Genomic DNA, 18,779 nt, shown 5'->3' on the forward strand with positions numbered 1-18,779 from the left:
AATACTGTTGGTTGGATAACTACTTATTTTCCTGATATTTTCCCTGCCACTTCAAACCACAAACATGTGACAGATTTCCTTTAGTTACCAAAAAATAAATCACTCTACTAATAAATGAGCTGATATTTTCCTTTCATTTTCCTTTCCTTACTATATAATACAGTGGTAAATTTTATCAAGTTAAAACAACTCTCACAATAAAGCTCAGTCTACCAAATAGATTGCTGTTTTCAAGGATGAAACAAGTATGATAGTTGAGTTATATTGTGAGTCTGAACATGCTTCTAAGAGGTTGTGTTAAACTCTGAATGGGGAAGGGGGAGAAACAGTAGGTATAGCATCATCACCAACCAGCCAACAGCGTTTCAGTTTTCTGATGACACATTGTATAGAACTCTCAATTTGCTTTGTGTTCATTAGAACTGTAAATCAGTGACGGTGAAATCTTGGTTTGAAGAAAATGTACGCCCCACGTGAAGGTCCTTGTCTTTTCTAACTGTTTATTTAATGCTGGAGTGCAGCTGACTCACAGCGCTGTGATGACGTCAGGCGGACAGCAAAGGGGCTCAGCCACACACACAGGTATCCATTCTGCCCAAACTCCCCTCCCGTAACACTGAGCTGAGCTCCCCGTGCTGAACAGCGGGAAAAGCGCTGCTCTCCCTTGCCACCTACCTGCCTTGCAGTGGCCCTGGAATATCCCCTGACAGGAGCTTCTTTCCATTTTCCTCCTCTGTTCTTCTAGTTTGAGGGAAATAAAAAATTGTTATATTTCTAACACTGGAGCATGAACATGTGATAATGCTGCTCATAAGCTCTAGTAACTGATGTGGGATTTGAAACACACATTTCCCCAACCCCACCCCATCCCAGCACCCCCAGGCTGGGGTATAGCTTCATTTCAGGAAAAGAATACTAAAAAAAAAAAAAAATACTTCAACCCATTTCTTGTTTACTTGATGCACCATATGACCTGAATATACAGTAAGAAGTATTTATAGAGTCAAGTTAATATATTAAGTAAATTTTTAATAGACAGAACTGAAAATTATAAGTCCTGCCCCTCAATTTCAAAATCCTTTAATGATAAAGCACCTTCCACTCAAGACAAACACCAATTTTAAAGTCAGCTGCAGCTAAGCATGACATTCTGAAAGCAAGAGGCATCTCTAAAAGCAGGAAACCAGTGCCACCAGTTTCGCAGCAGGCTGAACATGTTTAATGGGGTCACGTCTGTTCCGCAGGCTCACCTCTGACTGTCCTCGAGCATCTTCATGGCCTCCTTCAAGTTTTTTCCCATTTCAGCTAGAGTAGGGTCTGCTATCTGGAAAAAAATTTTTCAAAAGGTTAAATGTTAACAATCTTCTATTACTTCCACAACAGAGTTCATTAAGAAAAAAACTATAAGTCCATTTTCTTCTGGACTTATTATAATATACTTGGGTTATTAAGCACATGCTTGATTTCAAAATTCCAACAGTACAAGGTGTAACATGAAAAAGTCCCACTCCCCCGGGAGGCCACTTTTGACATCTCTCTCTCCAAGACTCCCTTTACTCATGTGCACTTCTCTACATTGCTTTTTTCCTGTTTTACAGTGAATACGGTTCCACATCAGTGGGTCCACTTCATTCTCCTTAGCGGTTATACCTTTTTGCATCTGAGGGATGTATTTTAGTTTATTTAACAGTCCTGAATTAATGGACCTTTTAGGTTACTTGAGTTTTTCACTGTTAGAAGAAGGTCCAGAAAAGTTCGACTAGCACACTATTTGTTTCACAGCTGTAGCAGGCTGAAAGATGGGGCTTCCCTGGTGGACCAGTGCTAACAATCTGCTTGCAATGCAGGAGATGCGGGTTCGATCCCTGGGTTGGGAAGATCCCCTGGAGAAGGAAATGGCAACCCACGCCAGTGTTCTTGCCTGGGAAATCCCATGGACAGAGGAGCCTGGAGGGCTATAGTCCATGGGGTTGCAAAGAGTCGGATACTGCTTAGCGACTAAACCACCACCACCGAGCTGAAAACTAGCCCCCCAAAAGATGTTCATATCCTAATCCCTAGAACTTGCAAATGTGTGTCCCTTACGTGACAAAGTCTGCGCAGATGTGATTAAACTATGGGATCATCCAGGTGAGCCCTAAGTGCAACAGCATGAACCAACAGGACAGAACGGGAAGGAGACCACACATGACCACAGAGAGCAGGTGACGTGTGGACAGAGCAGAGGGACGTTTGAAGATGCTGCCCTTAAAACTGGAGTGATGGGACCCCCAATAAAGGCAGGGTGGCTGGCAAGCAACATAAGCTGGAACAAGAAAGCAAGGGACACACCTCTGGAGGGAGTGTGCCCTGCCATCCCTTGATTTTAGTTCAACGACAATGATTTCAAACTTCTGGCCTCCAGAACTGAGAATATATTTCTGTTGTTCTGAGCTACCCAGTTTGTGCTAACAGGTTACAGCAATCACATGAAACTCCTACAGTCAAGAATTTGCAAGTGCTTCTAAAACCTCCGGACACTTACCCAAACTGGTAATAGTGACATCTCCAAAGAATCAGAGGGAGTCTTTATCATTCATGTCCTTTTGGATTTTAGTACCAAGTGTACATCTACCTCCCATTCAAAACATAGACGGAACTAAATTTTTTAAATTCTCACAGAAATAAAACATTCACTCTTTCTTAACATCTCTATAACAATTTTTAGGGAGACAGCCTTGTTGCCTTGAATCTCTATGTAGTATGAGTTGAGTTATAAACAATTATAGAAGCTCTCTTTTGTTCCCCTCTTAATCAAGTGTACTTCAAGTGCATTTATCTGCACTTTCTTCCTATTGTCTACTGTACCTAGTAACAGTTTATCTTATGTAGATGTGCAATGAGTATTACCCTTAGTATTGCATTACCTCCTCAAAATTGTGTTCTTTTTCTTAAAGAAATTCTACTGTTTACCAGTGTGAGAATACTGGAGTGGGTAGTCATTCCCTTCTCCAGGGGGTTTTCCCCATCTACGGATCAAACCTGCATCTCCCACACTGCAGGCGGATTCCTTACCGTCTGAGGCACCAGGGAAGCCCCAGTGTAAGTATCAGAAAATGTCAAATCAAGAAGGGACCTTAGGGGTCTAGTCTAGGAATTGCCAATCTGTGTTCTTTTGAGCCTTAAGACTCTCGGGAAGAACTTTAGGGAGAAGGGGCTTGGCAGCCACCTGGAGCTTCCAGCTCTGCTCCCCTTTAAGGAGATCAGCTCTGTTTTTAACAACAGGGTTTTGAGTCAAGTTTTCAAAAAAGGAAAAGTATAGCATGAAAGCCTCTGTTTCCAGTCTAACACTTTAATTATTTACAAAACTCATTTATTTTTGCCCGCACTGCACGGCAAGTGGGATCTTAGTTCCCCAACCAAGGATGGAACCAGTGCCCACTGCAGTGGAAGTACAGAGTCCTAACTACTGGACCGCCAGGCCAGGGACGTCCTGGTGTCACATTTCAGAGAGGAAACTAAGACTTAGAGAAAGACAGTGACTTGCCTAGGTTCATGGAACTAATAAAAGATGGAGAGCTGCCAGAATCCTGGTTTCCTGATCTGTTTCTGCCTCTATTACATCACATTGATTCTACAAGAGGTTAGAAAAGAATCACGTAGCCACATCCGACCTCATTTTTCACAAAAGATAGAAAAATCACTTAAAAAACAACAGGTGTTTCCAATAAAAATCACAATTTAAATATAACCACAAGGTGGGTGAGAGAGCAATCTAAAAGGTCTCTTTGTTCTTCCTTAACAATTCTGAGTAGGACGAGGAGCAAGATAATGGTCAAGAGAAGTGATCTTGCTCCCCGGTCTGCTGGTCAAGGTCCTTACACCCACATCTCCTGTGACACTCCAACCTCTGAGCATCTGGCCAAATGCAAAGACAAACAGTTTGCTTGATCAGTTACTCTTCCCTGGTTCATGCTTATAACATCTGTGCTGTCTGAAACGTCCCTATGCCTTTTATCTACTGCTGACCACCTATTAAATCAGGATCCACCACTTTTAAGAAACCCTTATGGATAAAATCACTTTCACTTTTTCACATCTCCTCTAATGATGTCGATACCATTTTTTCCTAAATCAAACATCTGGACTCACTGCCTGAAAACGACTGTATTAACATTTATGGGGACAGCAGGACGGAAGGCTTGAGCCTGGGGCCGTCCTAACATGTACCTGCCCAATCTCTCACACCCCTCACTGGGAGCTGTGCTACAGGTGGTCTGCCCAGGACAGGTGTTCTCCCCAGCAAGATCATGTGCTTCTTGAAGGCAGCTATTCAGACTCCCACTGATTTTGCCTTCTCTTATAGGCCTAAAGGGCTTCCCTGGTGGCTCACTGGTAAAGAATCTGTCTGCAAGGCAGGAGATGCAGATTTTATCCCAGGGTGAGGAAGATCCCGTGGAGAAGGAAATGGCAACCCACTCCAGTATCCTTGCCTGGAGAATCCCATGGATAAAGGAGCCTGGAGGGCTAAAATCCATGAGGTTGCAAGAGTCAGACACAACTCAGCAGCTAAACAACAACAGGCCTAAAATGTCTAAAGTCAGCCTGAGTCTTGGATTGCCATATTGCCTCTGAAACCCTTCAGGAAGGCACAGCATATTGGATATCAACATATTGGCTCTAAGTTCAACACAGCTAACTTTTCCTATAAGATTGAACAGATTTTTCAGTTAAGAATAGACAAAGTAGTTGACTTAAGAAGCTGCTTCATATGATACTTATTTTTAAACATCAGAATCAAATGTGATGACAAGACGCTGACACTGAAAGAGGCAGGAGGGAAGTGCAGCTTCATACTTCCCCATCTGAGTCTCTCTCTCTCTCAAGAGCACACATTCATTGAGTGGAAAGGCTGACATTTAAATTGTTCTTGCTCCTACTCTCTTTTAGGGAGTGAAGTGGGGACAGGGGGTGGGGTAGTGGATGGGTAAGGAAGATAGCACGTTTAGTTAAATGTGAATAGAATGTGACTCCAATGCTATAGACCCGCATGGGCTTGTTCTGTTAACAGGATAATCCAAAATATAAAACGTTACCCAGCTGCAGGATACCAGGCCTTAAGTCAAAGAATGCTCTAAGAAAAATATTTATCAGCTGGTTACTTAAAACTAAAAGCCAAGCCTCCATACACTTCTGCTGAGGGCAGTGCCTACTTCTCCTTCACACTCCCCAACCTCAACCCTGTTACAGGGCCAGAGGACGCGTGTGATAAGCGTTAAGAAACAGTAGCAGGGCAACAGCTAGACACAAACCAAAATGAGTGAAGAATTAAGTTGAATAAAGATGCCCATCATTCAGTATTTAGAAGAAGACTCTTTTACACTATTCAGGGAAGAAAAAACTAATATTCTATGCCAGGTTCCCGGGGAAAATGTCGTATTTTTCAACCCTTAGCACCTAATACAGGGGCTGGCACAGAAAAAGGACTCAATGAGACTTGTGATCCTTAATTTACTCAAATGCTCTCTATACTCTAGGCATCATCTAATTAACACCTTTATACACATTGCTGTTGTTTATTCACTAAGTCAGTTTGACTCTTTGTGACCCTATGAACTGCAGCACATCAGGCTTTTGTATACTTCACTATCTCCCAGAGTTTGCTCAAACTCATGTCCATTGAGTCGGTGATGTCATTCAACCATCTCATCCTCTGTCATCCCCTTCTCCTCCTGCCTTCAATCTTTCCCAGCATCAGGGTCTTATCCAATGAGTCGGCTCTTTGCATCAGGTGGCCAAAGTATTGGAGCTTCAGCATCAGTCCTTCCAATGAATATACAGAGTTGATTTCCTTTTGGATGGACTGGTTTGACCTCCTTGAGAGGGACTCTCAAGAGTCTTCTCCAGTACCACAGTTCAGAAGCGTCAGTTCTTCAGCACTCAGTCTTTATGGCCCACATATGGTCCTGACATCCATATACGACTACTGGGAAAACCATTTATCATTGACTGTACGGACCTTCATTAGCAAAGGGATGTCTCTGCTTTTCAATATGCTGTCTAGGTTTGTCATAGCTTTCCTTCCAAGGAGCAAGCATCTTTTAATTTCATGGCTGAAGTTAGCATATGCAGTGATTTTGGAGCCCAAGAAATTAAAATCTGCCACTGCTTCCACTTTTTCTCCATCGACTTGCCATGAAGTGATTACATACATTACTTCCTAGCAAACTCAAAGGCACAGAGTTAGTAGGCTTCAGAGCCAGAATTTAAAACAAGGTCTGGGGATTTCCCTGGCAGTCTAGTGGTTAAGACTCCAAGCTTCCAATGCAGGAGGTGCAGATTTGATCCCTGGTCAGAGATCTAAGATCCCACATGCCTTGAGGTGTGGCCAAAAAAAAAAAAAAATTAAAAAAAAACAACAAGGTCTGAATTACTCTAGGACCAGTGCTCTTAACCACTAGGCAATACTGCCCCTCAATTTCATCAAGTAAGAAAACAAAGCAACTTACACTTTGAAAAAGTTCTTGTCTCCAAATCATAATTAGAGCTAAGTGAGGTCTCATTTTAAAGGTAATCCTTGTTTGACTGATGTTTTCACCTAGATAGATGTTAGTTTATCAGAAGACTCTTCCTATGGGTAAGATTTCTATTCTACAACAGCCTCAACTAGATGATCATAAACTTATTACCCAAACCAGAGCATATTTAAGAGTCAAGGCAGTACTATTAATAATTAAGCCAGGACAACAGGTACAAACCAGGACAGTCCTGGGCAAAGCAGGATGTACAGTTACCCCAGCCTTCACTACAATGTTTACTTCCTATCTTAAATCAGTATTGCACCTAGCGAAGGCCAGGCAAATGTTTGCAGTGCTGGCTGTTCATGAGTTGTAAGGTAAAACCAAAGACAATACACAATTCAAAAGGAGTGCACTGCAGGGCAGGTACTGCCCATGGCACTTTCCTCAATGCTCAAGATCGCACGGTACTGTTACAAGAGACATCTTTTCCTACCTATAAACAATATATTTTCCCTCATTAAAATCTTGAGTACAGGGACCTGATTAAAAATTGGGGGCCAACTAGAAACAATTCCTGAAAAAAGGCCCCTTTATTAACAAAAAAATAGCAACAGAGTCTAACCATCCCTTTTTTTTTTTTAACACAAAGGGGCTGCTTCCTCCAAAAGTTTATTACGTAGATGAATTTACTGGACAAGATAGGAATAGCTTTATCTCTAAGACAGAGTTCAGGATGAAGTAGGCAAGAAGACACTTGAGGTTTTTTAGACTCGCTGTTGTTCAGTTGCTCAGTCATGTCCGACTCTTTGTGACCCCATGGACTGCAGCACGCCAGGCTTCCCCGTCCTTCACTCTCTCAAACTCATGTGTTTGTTCAAACTCGTGACCATCAAATCAGTGATGCCATCCAACTGTCTCATCCTCCATCATCCCCTTCTCCTCCTGCCTTCGATCTTATCCAACATCAGGGTTTTTTCCAATGAGTCAGCTTTTCACATCAGGTGGCCAAATTATTGGAGCTTCAGCATCAGTACTTCCAAAGAATATTCAGGGTTGATTTCCCTTAGGACTGACTGGTTTGATCTCCTTGCTGTCCAAGGGACTCTCAAGAGTCTGAGGGTGGTAGTGGTGGTTTAATCGCTAAGTCGTGTCCGACTCTTGCGACCCCATGGACTGTAGCCCGCCAGGTTCCTCTGTCCATGGGGATTCTCCAGGCAAGAATACTGAAGTGGGTTGCCATTTCCTTCTCCAGGGCAAGAGCCTTATACAGCACCACAATTCAAAAGAACCAATTATTTGGGGCTCAGCTTTCTTTACAGTCCAACTCTCACATCCATACATGAAAGTGAAAGTGAAGTCTCTCAGTCATGTCCAACTCTTTGTGACCCCATGGACTATCTAACCATCCCTTTTGAAGTCAGTTGGCGTTTAGTCTGTTTCCCTTCCATCATCTTTTCTGCTGTCTTGAAGCAAGCCAACCCAGGCTGAACATGAACATGGTGTTTCAAGATGCTTTTCTAGGAAACGGCCCTGAGCCAACACACACTTCTGCATTGGACTCCTAGGGTCTCCACTCAACTGGGGTCCTTCAGCCCTCAAGAGGCTTGGAGCAATTATACTGTTTAAAAACAGAGTGCAAATGTGCAACAAAGCATACAAAGAGTGTGTATACCCACTGGTTCACTTTCTAATTACCAAACCACCACATGTACACTACTGAAAATTCAGAATCCATTATTAAACTGTTAGCCATTAGACTGCAAATTTGTAAATTATTATTTCAGCTACGGCTGATTCTGTGTAATGAAGTAGATTCCATATTTTTGCTGCAATTATGTCTAGCAGAGATGCATGGCTTAATGCAATTTCAAAGCTCCTAAGGAGAACCATTTAATTGCTCATATGGTGACTGTCAGAGAACTAGACAGCTCATTTTGTAAAACAAGCCCTGCCATTCACTCTTTTATAAGCATTTTTTAACAATGACTTTTACACTAGTGGATTTCCATCACTTTCAGTGTGGGATATTAAAATATTCTGCCACTATCAAAAGAAGAAATAGTATATGTGTAATGTTAAAATATCACTAAAATTCTCACAATTTAAATGTTAGAAGAAAAAAAATTGAAAGTCAAATGCAAGATAAAATAGCAAAGGAGGTCTAAAAGTAACACTCAACTTTTCAAAGTTGTAGGAAACTAAATTTATTTGGAAAATAAATTGTTTGAATTAACAAAAAAAATACTTATTTTTGCCTTTGGCTAGAATTATATCAACTCAGTTATGAGGTAATACTCCTATTATTTGGAATATGTTATATTTATCATTTTACTCTATTTCATTTTTCTGAAAAACTGCTAAATTGATCTGACATCTCATATATAGGATGTAACCTGCAGTTTAGCGGATGGGGACTCACACCATTTTAATGGATGTCACTGAAAATTCGTATCCAGTTATTAGTAACAGAATAAACAATCATTTGTTAATAGACAAATTTTATTAACTGAGAAGTTGTTTGTAATAACCTTTCAAAAATGGACACGACAGCAGAAGAAGAATAAAATCCCAGGGCCAAAGATTTGGGAACCACTGCTCTCCAGGGCTTCCCTGGTGGCTCAGATGGTAAAGAATCTGCCTGCAGTGTGGGAGACGTGGGTTCGACCCCTAGGTTGGGAAGATCCCCTGGAGGAGGGCATGGCAGCCACTCCAGTGTTCTTGCCTGGAGAATCCCATGGACAGAGGAGCCTGGGGGGCTACAGTTCGTGGAATTGCAAAGAGCCAGACACGACTGAGTGACTAAGCACAGCACAGCTCTACACACACTTAAAATTCTTTCAGCTTTCACAGTGCTTAATGAGCCTTGAACGCATTTTCTTCAGTGAAACCAGCCCACCAAAGTGTGACCCAAAGTTATATTATTCACTTTCACACGAAGGACAGAAATAAAGGACAGAAATGATACAGACTTAACAGAAGCAGAAGAATACACCGAAGAACTATACAAAGAAGATCTTAATGACCCAGATAACCAAGATGGTGTGATCACTCACCTAGAGCCAGATATCCTGGAGTCCAAAGTCAAGTGGGTCTTAGGAAGCATCACTATGAACAAAAATAGTGGAGGTGATGGAATTCCACCTGAGCTATTTCAAATCCTAAAAGATGATGCTGTGAAAGTGCTGCATTCAACATCCCAGCAAATTTGGAAAACTCAGCAGTGGCCACAAGGCTTAAAGGTCAGTTTTCACTCCAATCCCAAAGAAAGGCAATACCAAAGAATGTTCAAACTACTGCACAACTGCACTCATCTCACATGCTAACAAAGTAATGCTCAAAATTCTCCAAGCCAGGCTCCAACAGTAGATGTTCAAGCTGGATTTAGAAAGGCAGAGGAACCAGAAATCAAACTGCCAACATCCGATGGATCATCAAAAAAGCAAGAGAGTTCCAGGAAATAAGGCAGTTCTATTCTGTCTTATTGACTATGCCAAAGCCTTTAACTATATGGATCACAATAAACTGTGGAAAATTCTGAAAGAGATGGGAATACCAGACCACCTTACCTGCCTCCTGAAATCCGTATGCAAGTCAAGAAGGAACAGTTAGAACTGGACATGGAACAACAGACTGGTTCCAAATTGGGAAAGGAGTACGTCAAAGCTGTATATTGTCACCCTGTTTATTTAACTTATATGCAGAGTACATCATGCAAAATGCCAGGCTGGATGAAGCACAAGCTGGAATCAAGATTTCTGGGAGAAATATCAATAACCTCAAATATGCAGATGACATCACCCTTATGGCAAAAAGCAAAGAAGAGCCTCTTAATGAAAGTGAAAGAGAAGAGTGAAAAAGTTGGCTTAAAACTCAACATTCAGAAAAGTAAGATCATGGCATGCAGTCCTATCACTTTATGGCAAATAGATGGGGAAACAGTGGAAACAGTGACAGACTTTATTTTCTTGGGCTCCAAAATCACTGCAGATGGTGACTGCAGTCATGAAATTAAAAGATGCCTGCTCCTTGGAAGAAACACTATGACCAACCTAGATGGCATATTAAAAAGCAGAGATATTACTTTGCCGACAAAGGTCTGCCTAGTCAAAGTTATGGCTTTTCTAGTAGTCATGTATGGATGTGAGAGTTGGACTATAAAGAAAGCTGAACGCTGAAAAACTGATGCCTTTGAACTGTGGTGTTGTAGGAGACTCTTGAGAGTCCCTTGGACTGCAAGGAGATCCAACCAGTCCATCCTAAAGGAAATCAGTCCTGACTATTCATTGGAAGGACTGATGCTGAAGCTGAAACTCCAATTCTTTGTCCACTTGATGTGAAGAAATGACTCATTTGAAAAGACCCTGATGCTGAGAAAGATTGAAGGCAGGAGGAGAAGGGGATGACAGAGGATAAGATGGTTGGATGGCATCACTGACTCAATGGACATGAGTTTGAGTAAGCTCTGGGAGTTGGTGATGGACAGGGAGGCCTGGCGTGCTGCAGTCCACGGGGTCACAAAGAATCAGACATGACTGCGTGACTGAACTGAACTGATGTGACTATACACAACTGCCAAAACTCAAACTGTGTAATTAAAGTGTGTGTTTTTATTGTAAATAAATTGTTCCTTAATTTTTAAAAAAGGAGGGCAAACTGATTGAGTCAACTGAAAAGAAATATTCAGCAAATAACAATACAAGTGGTAAAGTGATGTGACAAAGTTCACAAATGGTATATGAATAACAGCTATTTTAAAAATGCAGAGCTACACCTCTAAAAAGAAGCAATGCCCCGGAAAGGTAAAGTCTAAATGTAATTTTAAAATATATAAATCATAACATTCATTAACAACAGAAGCATACAATACTGCAGTTTCAATCAACTTCTTTTCAGGGGAGGAACGTTCATTTGGGGGATTTCTAGAACTACTGACAGAAGAAAAACTAAAGCCTATGAGAACACCAACTGATTGTACCAAATAGAAGGCCTTGATACTATCAAATGCCAGCTTCCAATATTTGCATTAGACATAAAAAAATCACTACACAGACATTACCACAACATTGTAAGTCAAGTATGGTGGTGGTGGTTTAGTCACTCAGTCATGTCCAACTCTCGCAATCCCATGGACTATAACCCACCAGGCTCCTCTGTCCATGAAATTCTCCAAGCAAGAATGAATACTGGAGTGGGTAGTCAATCCCTTCCCCAGGGGATCTTCTTGACCCAGAGATCAAACCTGGGTTTCGTGCATTGCAGGCCGATTCTTTATTGCTGAGCCGCCAGGGAAGCCCAAATCTACTATACTTCAATTAAAAACAAACAAACAAACAAACCACTACCAGATTTCTTCTACTTCTCAAGGCAATCAGATAAAGCTCTGAATTGATGTTTTTAACATTCCACCTACTCTTCAGCCTTCTACAGCTTTCTAAGCAGGTTTAATCCTGGACAGTGATAATCATGCAAGTATCAAGTTTCCAAAAACCATACATTTTCCTCCCAGGTGAAAACATAAGAGATATAAACATAAAGAACGCCTGCTGTCTAGCACAGGTTAACCATGAGAGAAGACGCCAGGGACTCTCCAAGAGGACAGAGCACCCTGCAAACCTGAATTTCTCACTGGGGCCTCAGTTTCTACATTTCTAAATACTTTTGTGTAGTTCCAACAGAAACAAATTTAATTAAGAACCAGGAACTTTCGTCTGTTTGTCTTTTAAGAATTAGACACTCTTGGAAAATCTTTTATTTTTAACTATCATGGGCTCTATACTTGAGTGTGTGAGAACATGAAGATATCCTGTACTTACTGGTTCATTAAGCAAAATATTTTAGTTGAAAAGGGATATACAAATGTTGCATAAGGTGTTAGTATGTAACCTTACAAATCCCTCAAGAAAAGAGGCAGAAAAGAACAGACAGGAAAAAGAAGGGGCAAAAATACACAAATAAGAGGGGAAAAAAATCTGGTATCAGTAAGGATGAAACACAGTGACACCAGATGAAATCTGGCATCAACAGATGTATACAGAAGGAAAAAGGGCCATTCAATTCACTGCCATAAGATACATGCTGGGCAGGCTTCCCTGGTGGTTCAATGGTAAAGAATCTTCCAGCTAATGCAGAATACACTGGTTCGATCCCTGGTCTGGGAAGATCCCACATGCCACAGAGCAACTAAGCCCATGAGCCGCTGCTGAGCCTGTGCACCAAGGGCCTGAGCTCTGCAACAACAGAAGCCGCTGGGATAGGAAGCCCACTCAGTACAGCGAGAGAGTAGCCCCCTGTTGGCGCAACTAGAGAAAAGCCCGCTCAGCAAGAAGACCCAGCACAGCCAAAAATAAATACATAACTAAATTTAAAAAAAATTTTTTAAACATACATGCTGGGAAGACCAGGGATCCAAAAATTTCAAAAACTGCATTGCAAGAGACTACTTCTGGAGAATCAATTCACTTAGACATTTTATCATGAGTGCCAATAACTACAAGGAAGGAAAAATAACACAACAAGCAAGCTCTAGTTCTAAAAAGTTTACTAGTTTATTTGGAATCACATAGAATCACATACTTACTCTGGAAAAAAAAAAGAAAACTGCTTAAAGAAAAGCATGCTATAGTCACTGGAAAAAAATAAGTCACTGAGATATGCTTTTTTTTTTTTTTAAGATACGCTTCTTTAAGAAGGTGTTTCCTCATGTAAATTATCACATGTGCAACAAATCGCCAGTCCAGGTTCGATGCATGATACAGGATGCTCGGGGCTGGTGCACTGGGATGAGGAGGGAGGTGGGAGGGGGGGTTCAGGATGGGGAACACATGTACACCCATGGCAGATTCAAGTCAATGTATGGCAAAACCAATACAATGTTGTAAAGTAAAATAAATAAATAAAAAGAAGGTGTTTCCTAGGACTTGGTGGGGGGATCAATTCAGAAAGATAAAGATATCCACTGCCCTTATCAATAATTTCCAAAACTGAATTGGAATTATGCAGATTTAATGCTGTCAACCTTATCTTAATAAGAATTCTGAGGAAAGCAAACCATCAATTCTTGAAGCCTCTATTTATCTTTAGGCCTTTACTGAGTAAAACTGTGACTCTGTGAATCTGCCAATTTTCAGCTATTTCCAGGGGCCAAACCCAGCAGTTTCATAGGACTTCACCCAATACAATGTCCAGTCTAATAAGCAATTCAGTCTCACTAGGTTACTGAAAGCCTTATAGCAGCAACATGTTCAGTGTCACTGAGTTGCACCTTCAAATTGAAGGCTTTATTTTGCTGTTTCTACTTTTTATGCACATAGCAAAAAGATCTTAGAAAAGTTTATTGCCCCTCAGTCATTTGAAACTCAATGCCTTTTCCACAGGCATTAGAAAACATTTTTTAAAAATCAGATAGGGCCCCAGGCTGGACTCAAGAACTATTCTAACATTAAGGCAGCTAAACACTTAACATTTGCCACAAAGGAAACAACAAAAACAAAAACTATTGTGATAATAACAGAAATGAAACAAATATTACACTCAGAATAATTTTATAGTCCTTAAATATTATTTAGAGAGAATGGATTCGATTTACGATAGATAAATTTCTGAAAGGAAGTTTTGGATATTTTCAATGTGATTGGAGGCATATAAATATATATGTCTTTTAATATCTGATTTAACATCAAGAGACAAAATGGCTTCTTTTCTCTTAATTTATGTTCTACCAGCAGTAACACTAGGAGCGTCCCTGGTAAAGAATTTGCCTGCAATGCAGGAGACCCGGGTTCAATCCCTGGGTGAGGAACATCCTCTGGAGAAGGAAATGGCAACCCACTCCAGTATTCTTGCCTGGAGAATTCCATGAACAGAGTCTGGCAGACTATAGTCTGTGGGACTGCAAAGAGTCAGACACAACTGAGTGACTAACACACACTTAAGCAGTAACATTAGGCACAAATATAAAGTTAAAAAATGCATTATATTTACATTTAGAACAAACCTAGAAAATTCGTGATTCTGAACTAAGTATTCTACCTAAAGAATCTCTTCCACATAAACTTGCCTGGCCACTCACTCAATGCCCTTTGTCTCTTAATTCCTGTGCTTCTTTTTATATCTCTTTGCTATACAAAGCACTTCCCTGATAAATCAGTTGATAAAGAATCTGCCTGCAACACAGGAGACCACGGTTCGATTCCTGGGTCAGGAAGATCCCCCAGAGAAGGGACAGGCTACTCACTCCAGGATTCTTGGGCTTCCCCTTATGGCTCAGCTGGTAAAGAATCTGCCTGCTGTGTGGGAGATCTGGGTTCGATCCCTGGGTTGGGAAGATCCCCTGGAGAGGGGAAAGGCTACCCACTCCAGTTTTCTGGCCTGGAGAATCCCATGGACTGTATAGTCCATGGGGTCACAAAGAGTCAGACACGACTGAGCGAACTTTCACTTGCTATATACGGCTTTGCCTAAACCTGTATGCCCCTTACTATGACCTCTTCCAGAGATCGTATCTTAGGCATCTTGTGTCTCTTCTGAACTCAGCGCAGGGCTTTGACCGTAGAGGACCAGCAATAAAAAATTTGAAGTCAAAGTAGTTTCTGCTCTGGGTGAAAACAGATGACATTAAGCTCAAGCAACTGCTATCTATAATTGTAACTCAAAATCCTAGATAAGGTGGAACACCCAGGCCTGGGGACCACCAATAGCTCTACTGTTAACTATTGCACATCTTGAATAAATTGCATCTGGAATCTTGAATAAACCAAGAACCATAGATGTCATAAATGTTTAGGATCAGGAACTCTGTGCCATGTTTCCCTGACACCCAGCATTTAATAATCATTTTCTGCCCTAGGCACCATGCCTCTATCTGTAAAACCCTCCATCACAATGATGCAGAGGTCAACTTTAAATGAATATTATAAGTGATCATCTCCTCATGGAAGTCTTCCTTTTTTCTGTAAGAGTAGGATCCACAAAGGCATATAACAGAAACTGCTCACTTCAAGTTTGGCTCATGGGGGGTTCTTTCTGTGAGCATTTAAGTAAAGAGCAGGGATAAAAATTCTGATATTTCTTATCAGTAATGATCAGCAATGTTCCCACCATGCAGCTCCTACTGCTCCTCATAAACAGTGAGGCAGGAAACAGAATTTTCCAAAGTCAAGTCCAAGGGGTAGGGGACACTTAGCTCAGGATAAGTACAACGAGCAAAAATGGGCTTGGTAGTAATTATTCAGGTTAGAAACAGGATCCAAGTTGCCTCTCTTAGAACCAAGAGTTAGCTATACAATAAATAAATTGGGCCCACTATGCATCACTGTCCAACAGAACTTTCTGTGGCAATCAAAATGTGCTATTATCTGTGCTGCCCTGGACTATAGCTACAAACCATGTTGTGACCGCTGAACGCTTGAAATGTGGCTCGTGTGACTGAGGAACTGAATTTTAAATGTACTCAATTTTAACTAATTAGATTTAAATTTAAACAGCCAAATATGGCTGATGGATGGTGCCGCTCTAGGTTCCCTAAGTCAGCGGTTCTCAACCAGAGGGGATCCTCTCACCCCCAGGGGACAACTGCCTCAATCTGAGATGGCTTTGGTTGCCACACTGTGGGGGAGGGGATGCTACTGGCATCAAGCGGGTGGAGGTCAGGGATGCAGCTAAACACCCTACAGGGCCAGGATGGCCCCCACGGCAAAGAATGACCCAGCCTAACATCAAGGGTGTCAAGGAAGAGACATCTGCTCTAAGTTCACTCAAGGCTGGAATTCAAGTAAATGCAAAACTGCAATACACCTTGTCTAAACATAATACCCAGGAAGAATGACTTTTTTTTCCAAGCAACAGGAAAAGGTCTGGGCTGTTCTACAAGTTTAAAGTAGCAGGTTTTTACTAACAGGTGTATGTAGGTGTGCTGAATACCTCATTAAGATCTTCCGCATCAGTGTTATTACTTCCTGTGGCATTTTTTAAACTTGGATCAACAATTAAACATAAGTAAACACCGTGAGACTCGTTCCTTACGAGTTGGACATAATCAGTATTGAGGGTTTGAGGCTCCTGCTCTTCTAGTTTTGAATTTCTTTCCCCTTGAATTACACTGCATTTCCCTTGTAGCTCAGCAGGTAAAGAATCCACCTGCAATGTGGGAGACCTGGGTTTGATCCTGGGTTGGGAAGATCCCCTGGAGAAGGGAAAGACTAACCACTCCAGCATTCTGGCCTGGAGAATTCCATGGACTGTACAGTCCATGGGGTCGCAAAGAGTTGGATACGACTAAGCGGCTCTCACTTTCACTTTAATTACCCTATCTCTAGTTTTTCTGAACATCGATAATTTCAAATACAAAAAGACAACTGATATATTGTGAAAGAAAAATCAAGGCAAGGAAAAGGCTCTGTCATCACAGGTTTGCAGTCTGAATATTACTTAAAAAGCAAGGGTACAAAATTACATTTGACCAAAGGCAATGTACTGACTGATCCTATTAAACGATGATAGCACAGTACAGTGTAGCGTGAGAGATTACTTGAAATTTTAGAGGATGGGTATTAAATAACATTGGGGTTTCTGTAGCTAGTATTAATTATGCAAGGATCAGTTTAAATGGGATCATTCAGAACTGCTCAAACAGTTCTTAAATTTATACATACTAGCAATGTAGAATTTAACACAGAATAGTCTATTCCTCAAAGAAACCAGAATAATGGGCACAATGCAATGTTTTACTTTGATGCAAACTATTTTTCAGAACACAAAATCCTCAACAGTCACATTACAGCAATTCTTTTTCTTTTCTGCCCACTTAGCACCAAGAGAAATTGTTCATTACAAGGAAAGCCCTCTATCGCTTCAAGGAATATAAAAATAAGACACAGTACTAGTTCTGAAAAACTTACATTCAGAATTTCCACACTGGCCAAAGGCAGAGACTTTCAGCCCACACATTCTGAATTCCTAAAACATCACTGTAATTTTTGTGAATGCGCCAGGCTTAAGCATGCTGGCATTTCAGTACCTCTTCAGATCTTCATTTGAAGAGTTTAGATCTTTTATCATCAATTAACACTTAGGGAGCAAACACTGCAATATACTAATCAAATACCAAAAAAAAAATATGTAAAGCAGGATTCCAACCTACTCTTTCCTAGATTTGCCTGTAATGAACTATATTCCTGCAGGAAAAGAACACTTCAGTTCTTTCGGTTTCTAACTGAAATGACACAAAGCTGCTCCCATCTTCTTTACGAAATTGGAAAGGAAACAACACTGAGGGGACATTGTTAGCATCATTTTGTATTCAACCACTGGCGTTTGTATTCAACTACTGGTCCACACATGTTGTAGACCCGGGTTCCCAGTCTCGGCACTACTGATAATCTCTCGCATGGTGTCTGTCCTGAAGCAATGCCGAGTGTTAGTGGAATCCCTGGCCTACTCACTAGGAACCAGCAGCCCCTCCCTAATTCCTGGTTGTGACAACCAAAATATGTATCCAAACGTTGACCAAACATCCCCCGGGGAGGGGAAAACTGCCTGGTGGTTGAGAAACACTGATTTAGACTGAAACTCCAAAAAAGGTAGACACTGTGCTCATCAAAAGCCTAGGAAGACTTTGTGCCTAGCCAGAAACATTCATCACAGAGGCAGTGGAAGAAAAACATACTATCTTTGCCCTTTCTTGATTCCTTCCAACCAATTTATGACAAATAACCAACGTGTAGGCTAAATCACAGTGGGCACATGAAGACCTCTGGCTCAACTTGTAGTTAACTCCCTTCAACTCGCCAGTGACAAGTGAACAAATCTACAGCAGCTGCTGCATTGAAAAAAACGACAAAATATTTGCCAGTTCAAAATTAAAATAAAGCTGTCTTAAAACACTACCATTGCTCCTGAACCCCACATAACTGAAAAACCGGGTCTGGACAAGCAGACTCCCAAGCTTAGTAGACAGAAGGACTTCGGAGGCGGGCAGAAAGTCAAGGTCTGAAGGTAGGGATCCGTGAAGAAACCCAAGCTCTGGTTCTCGTTTACCCGCCCTAAATCCGGGACAATTAGAATCCATTTCACACGCCAGAGCGGTCAGCGAGGTACACCATGCTGCTGCTCTCCCAAGAGGAGACCAGAGGAAAATGCTCCTACCAGTGGATTTCTGACTGACCCCAGGGCCTCCCTTCACCACAAAAAGGGGGAGCCAGAAAGTTGTGCTGCAGCAGCATCGCCCCAAACGAAATTCACCATCTGCAGAAGCCCCGCCCCTTTCGGGACCTCAGGGGTCTT

At 41.4% G+C, this 18,779-nt stretch overlaps 1 protein-coding gene across 5 annotated transcripts in view; it reads right to left on the bottom strand.

Moving 5' to 3' along the window:
- The window catches only part of PDXDC1 (pyridoxal dependent decarboxylase domain containing 1), a 54,307-nt gene that overhangs the window by 34,074 nt on the left and 1,454 nt on the right, over positions 1-18,779 (bottom strand). For 3 of the 5 annotated variants that reach the window (XM_020872251.2, XM_020872252.2, XM_020872253.2), the window contains exons 2-3: positions 1,251-1,324; positions 676-741 (exon numbers count right to left, since the gene is read on the bottom strand). In XM_020872251.2, coding sequence (XP_020727910.2) covers positions 676-741; positions 1,251-1,324 — 140 coding nt within the window. The remainder of the gene's footprint in view (positions 1-675; positions 742-1,250; positions 1,325-18,779) is intronic. The other 2 variants (XM_070460864.1, XM_070460865.1) reach the window with 1 other exon arrangement.

The sequence above is a fragment of the Odocoileus virginianus genome, chromosome 33, assembly GCF_023699985.2.
Source record: "Odocoileus virginianus isolate 20LAN1187 ecotype Illinois chromosome 33, Ovbor_1.2, whole genome shotgun sequence".
Lineage (NCBI taxonomy): Eukaryota > Metazoa > Chordata > Mammalia > Artiodactyla > Cervidae > Odocoileus > Odocoileus virginianus.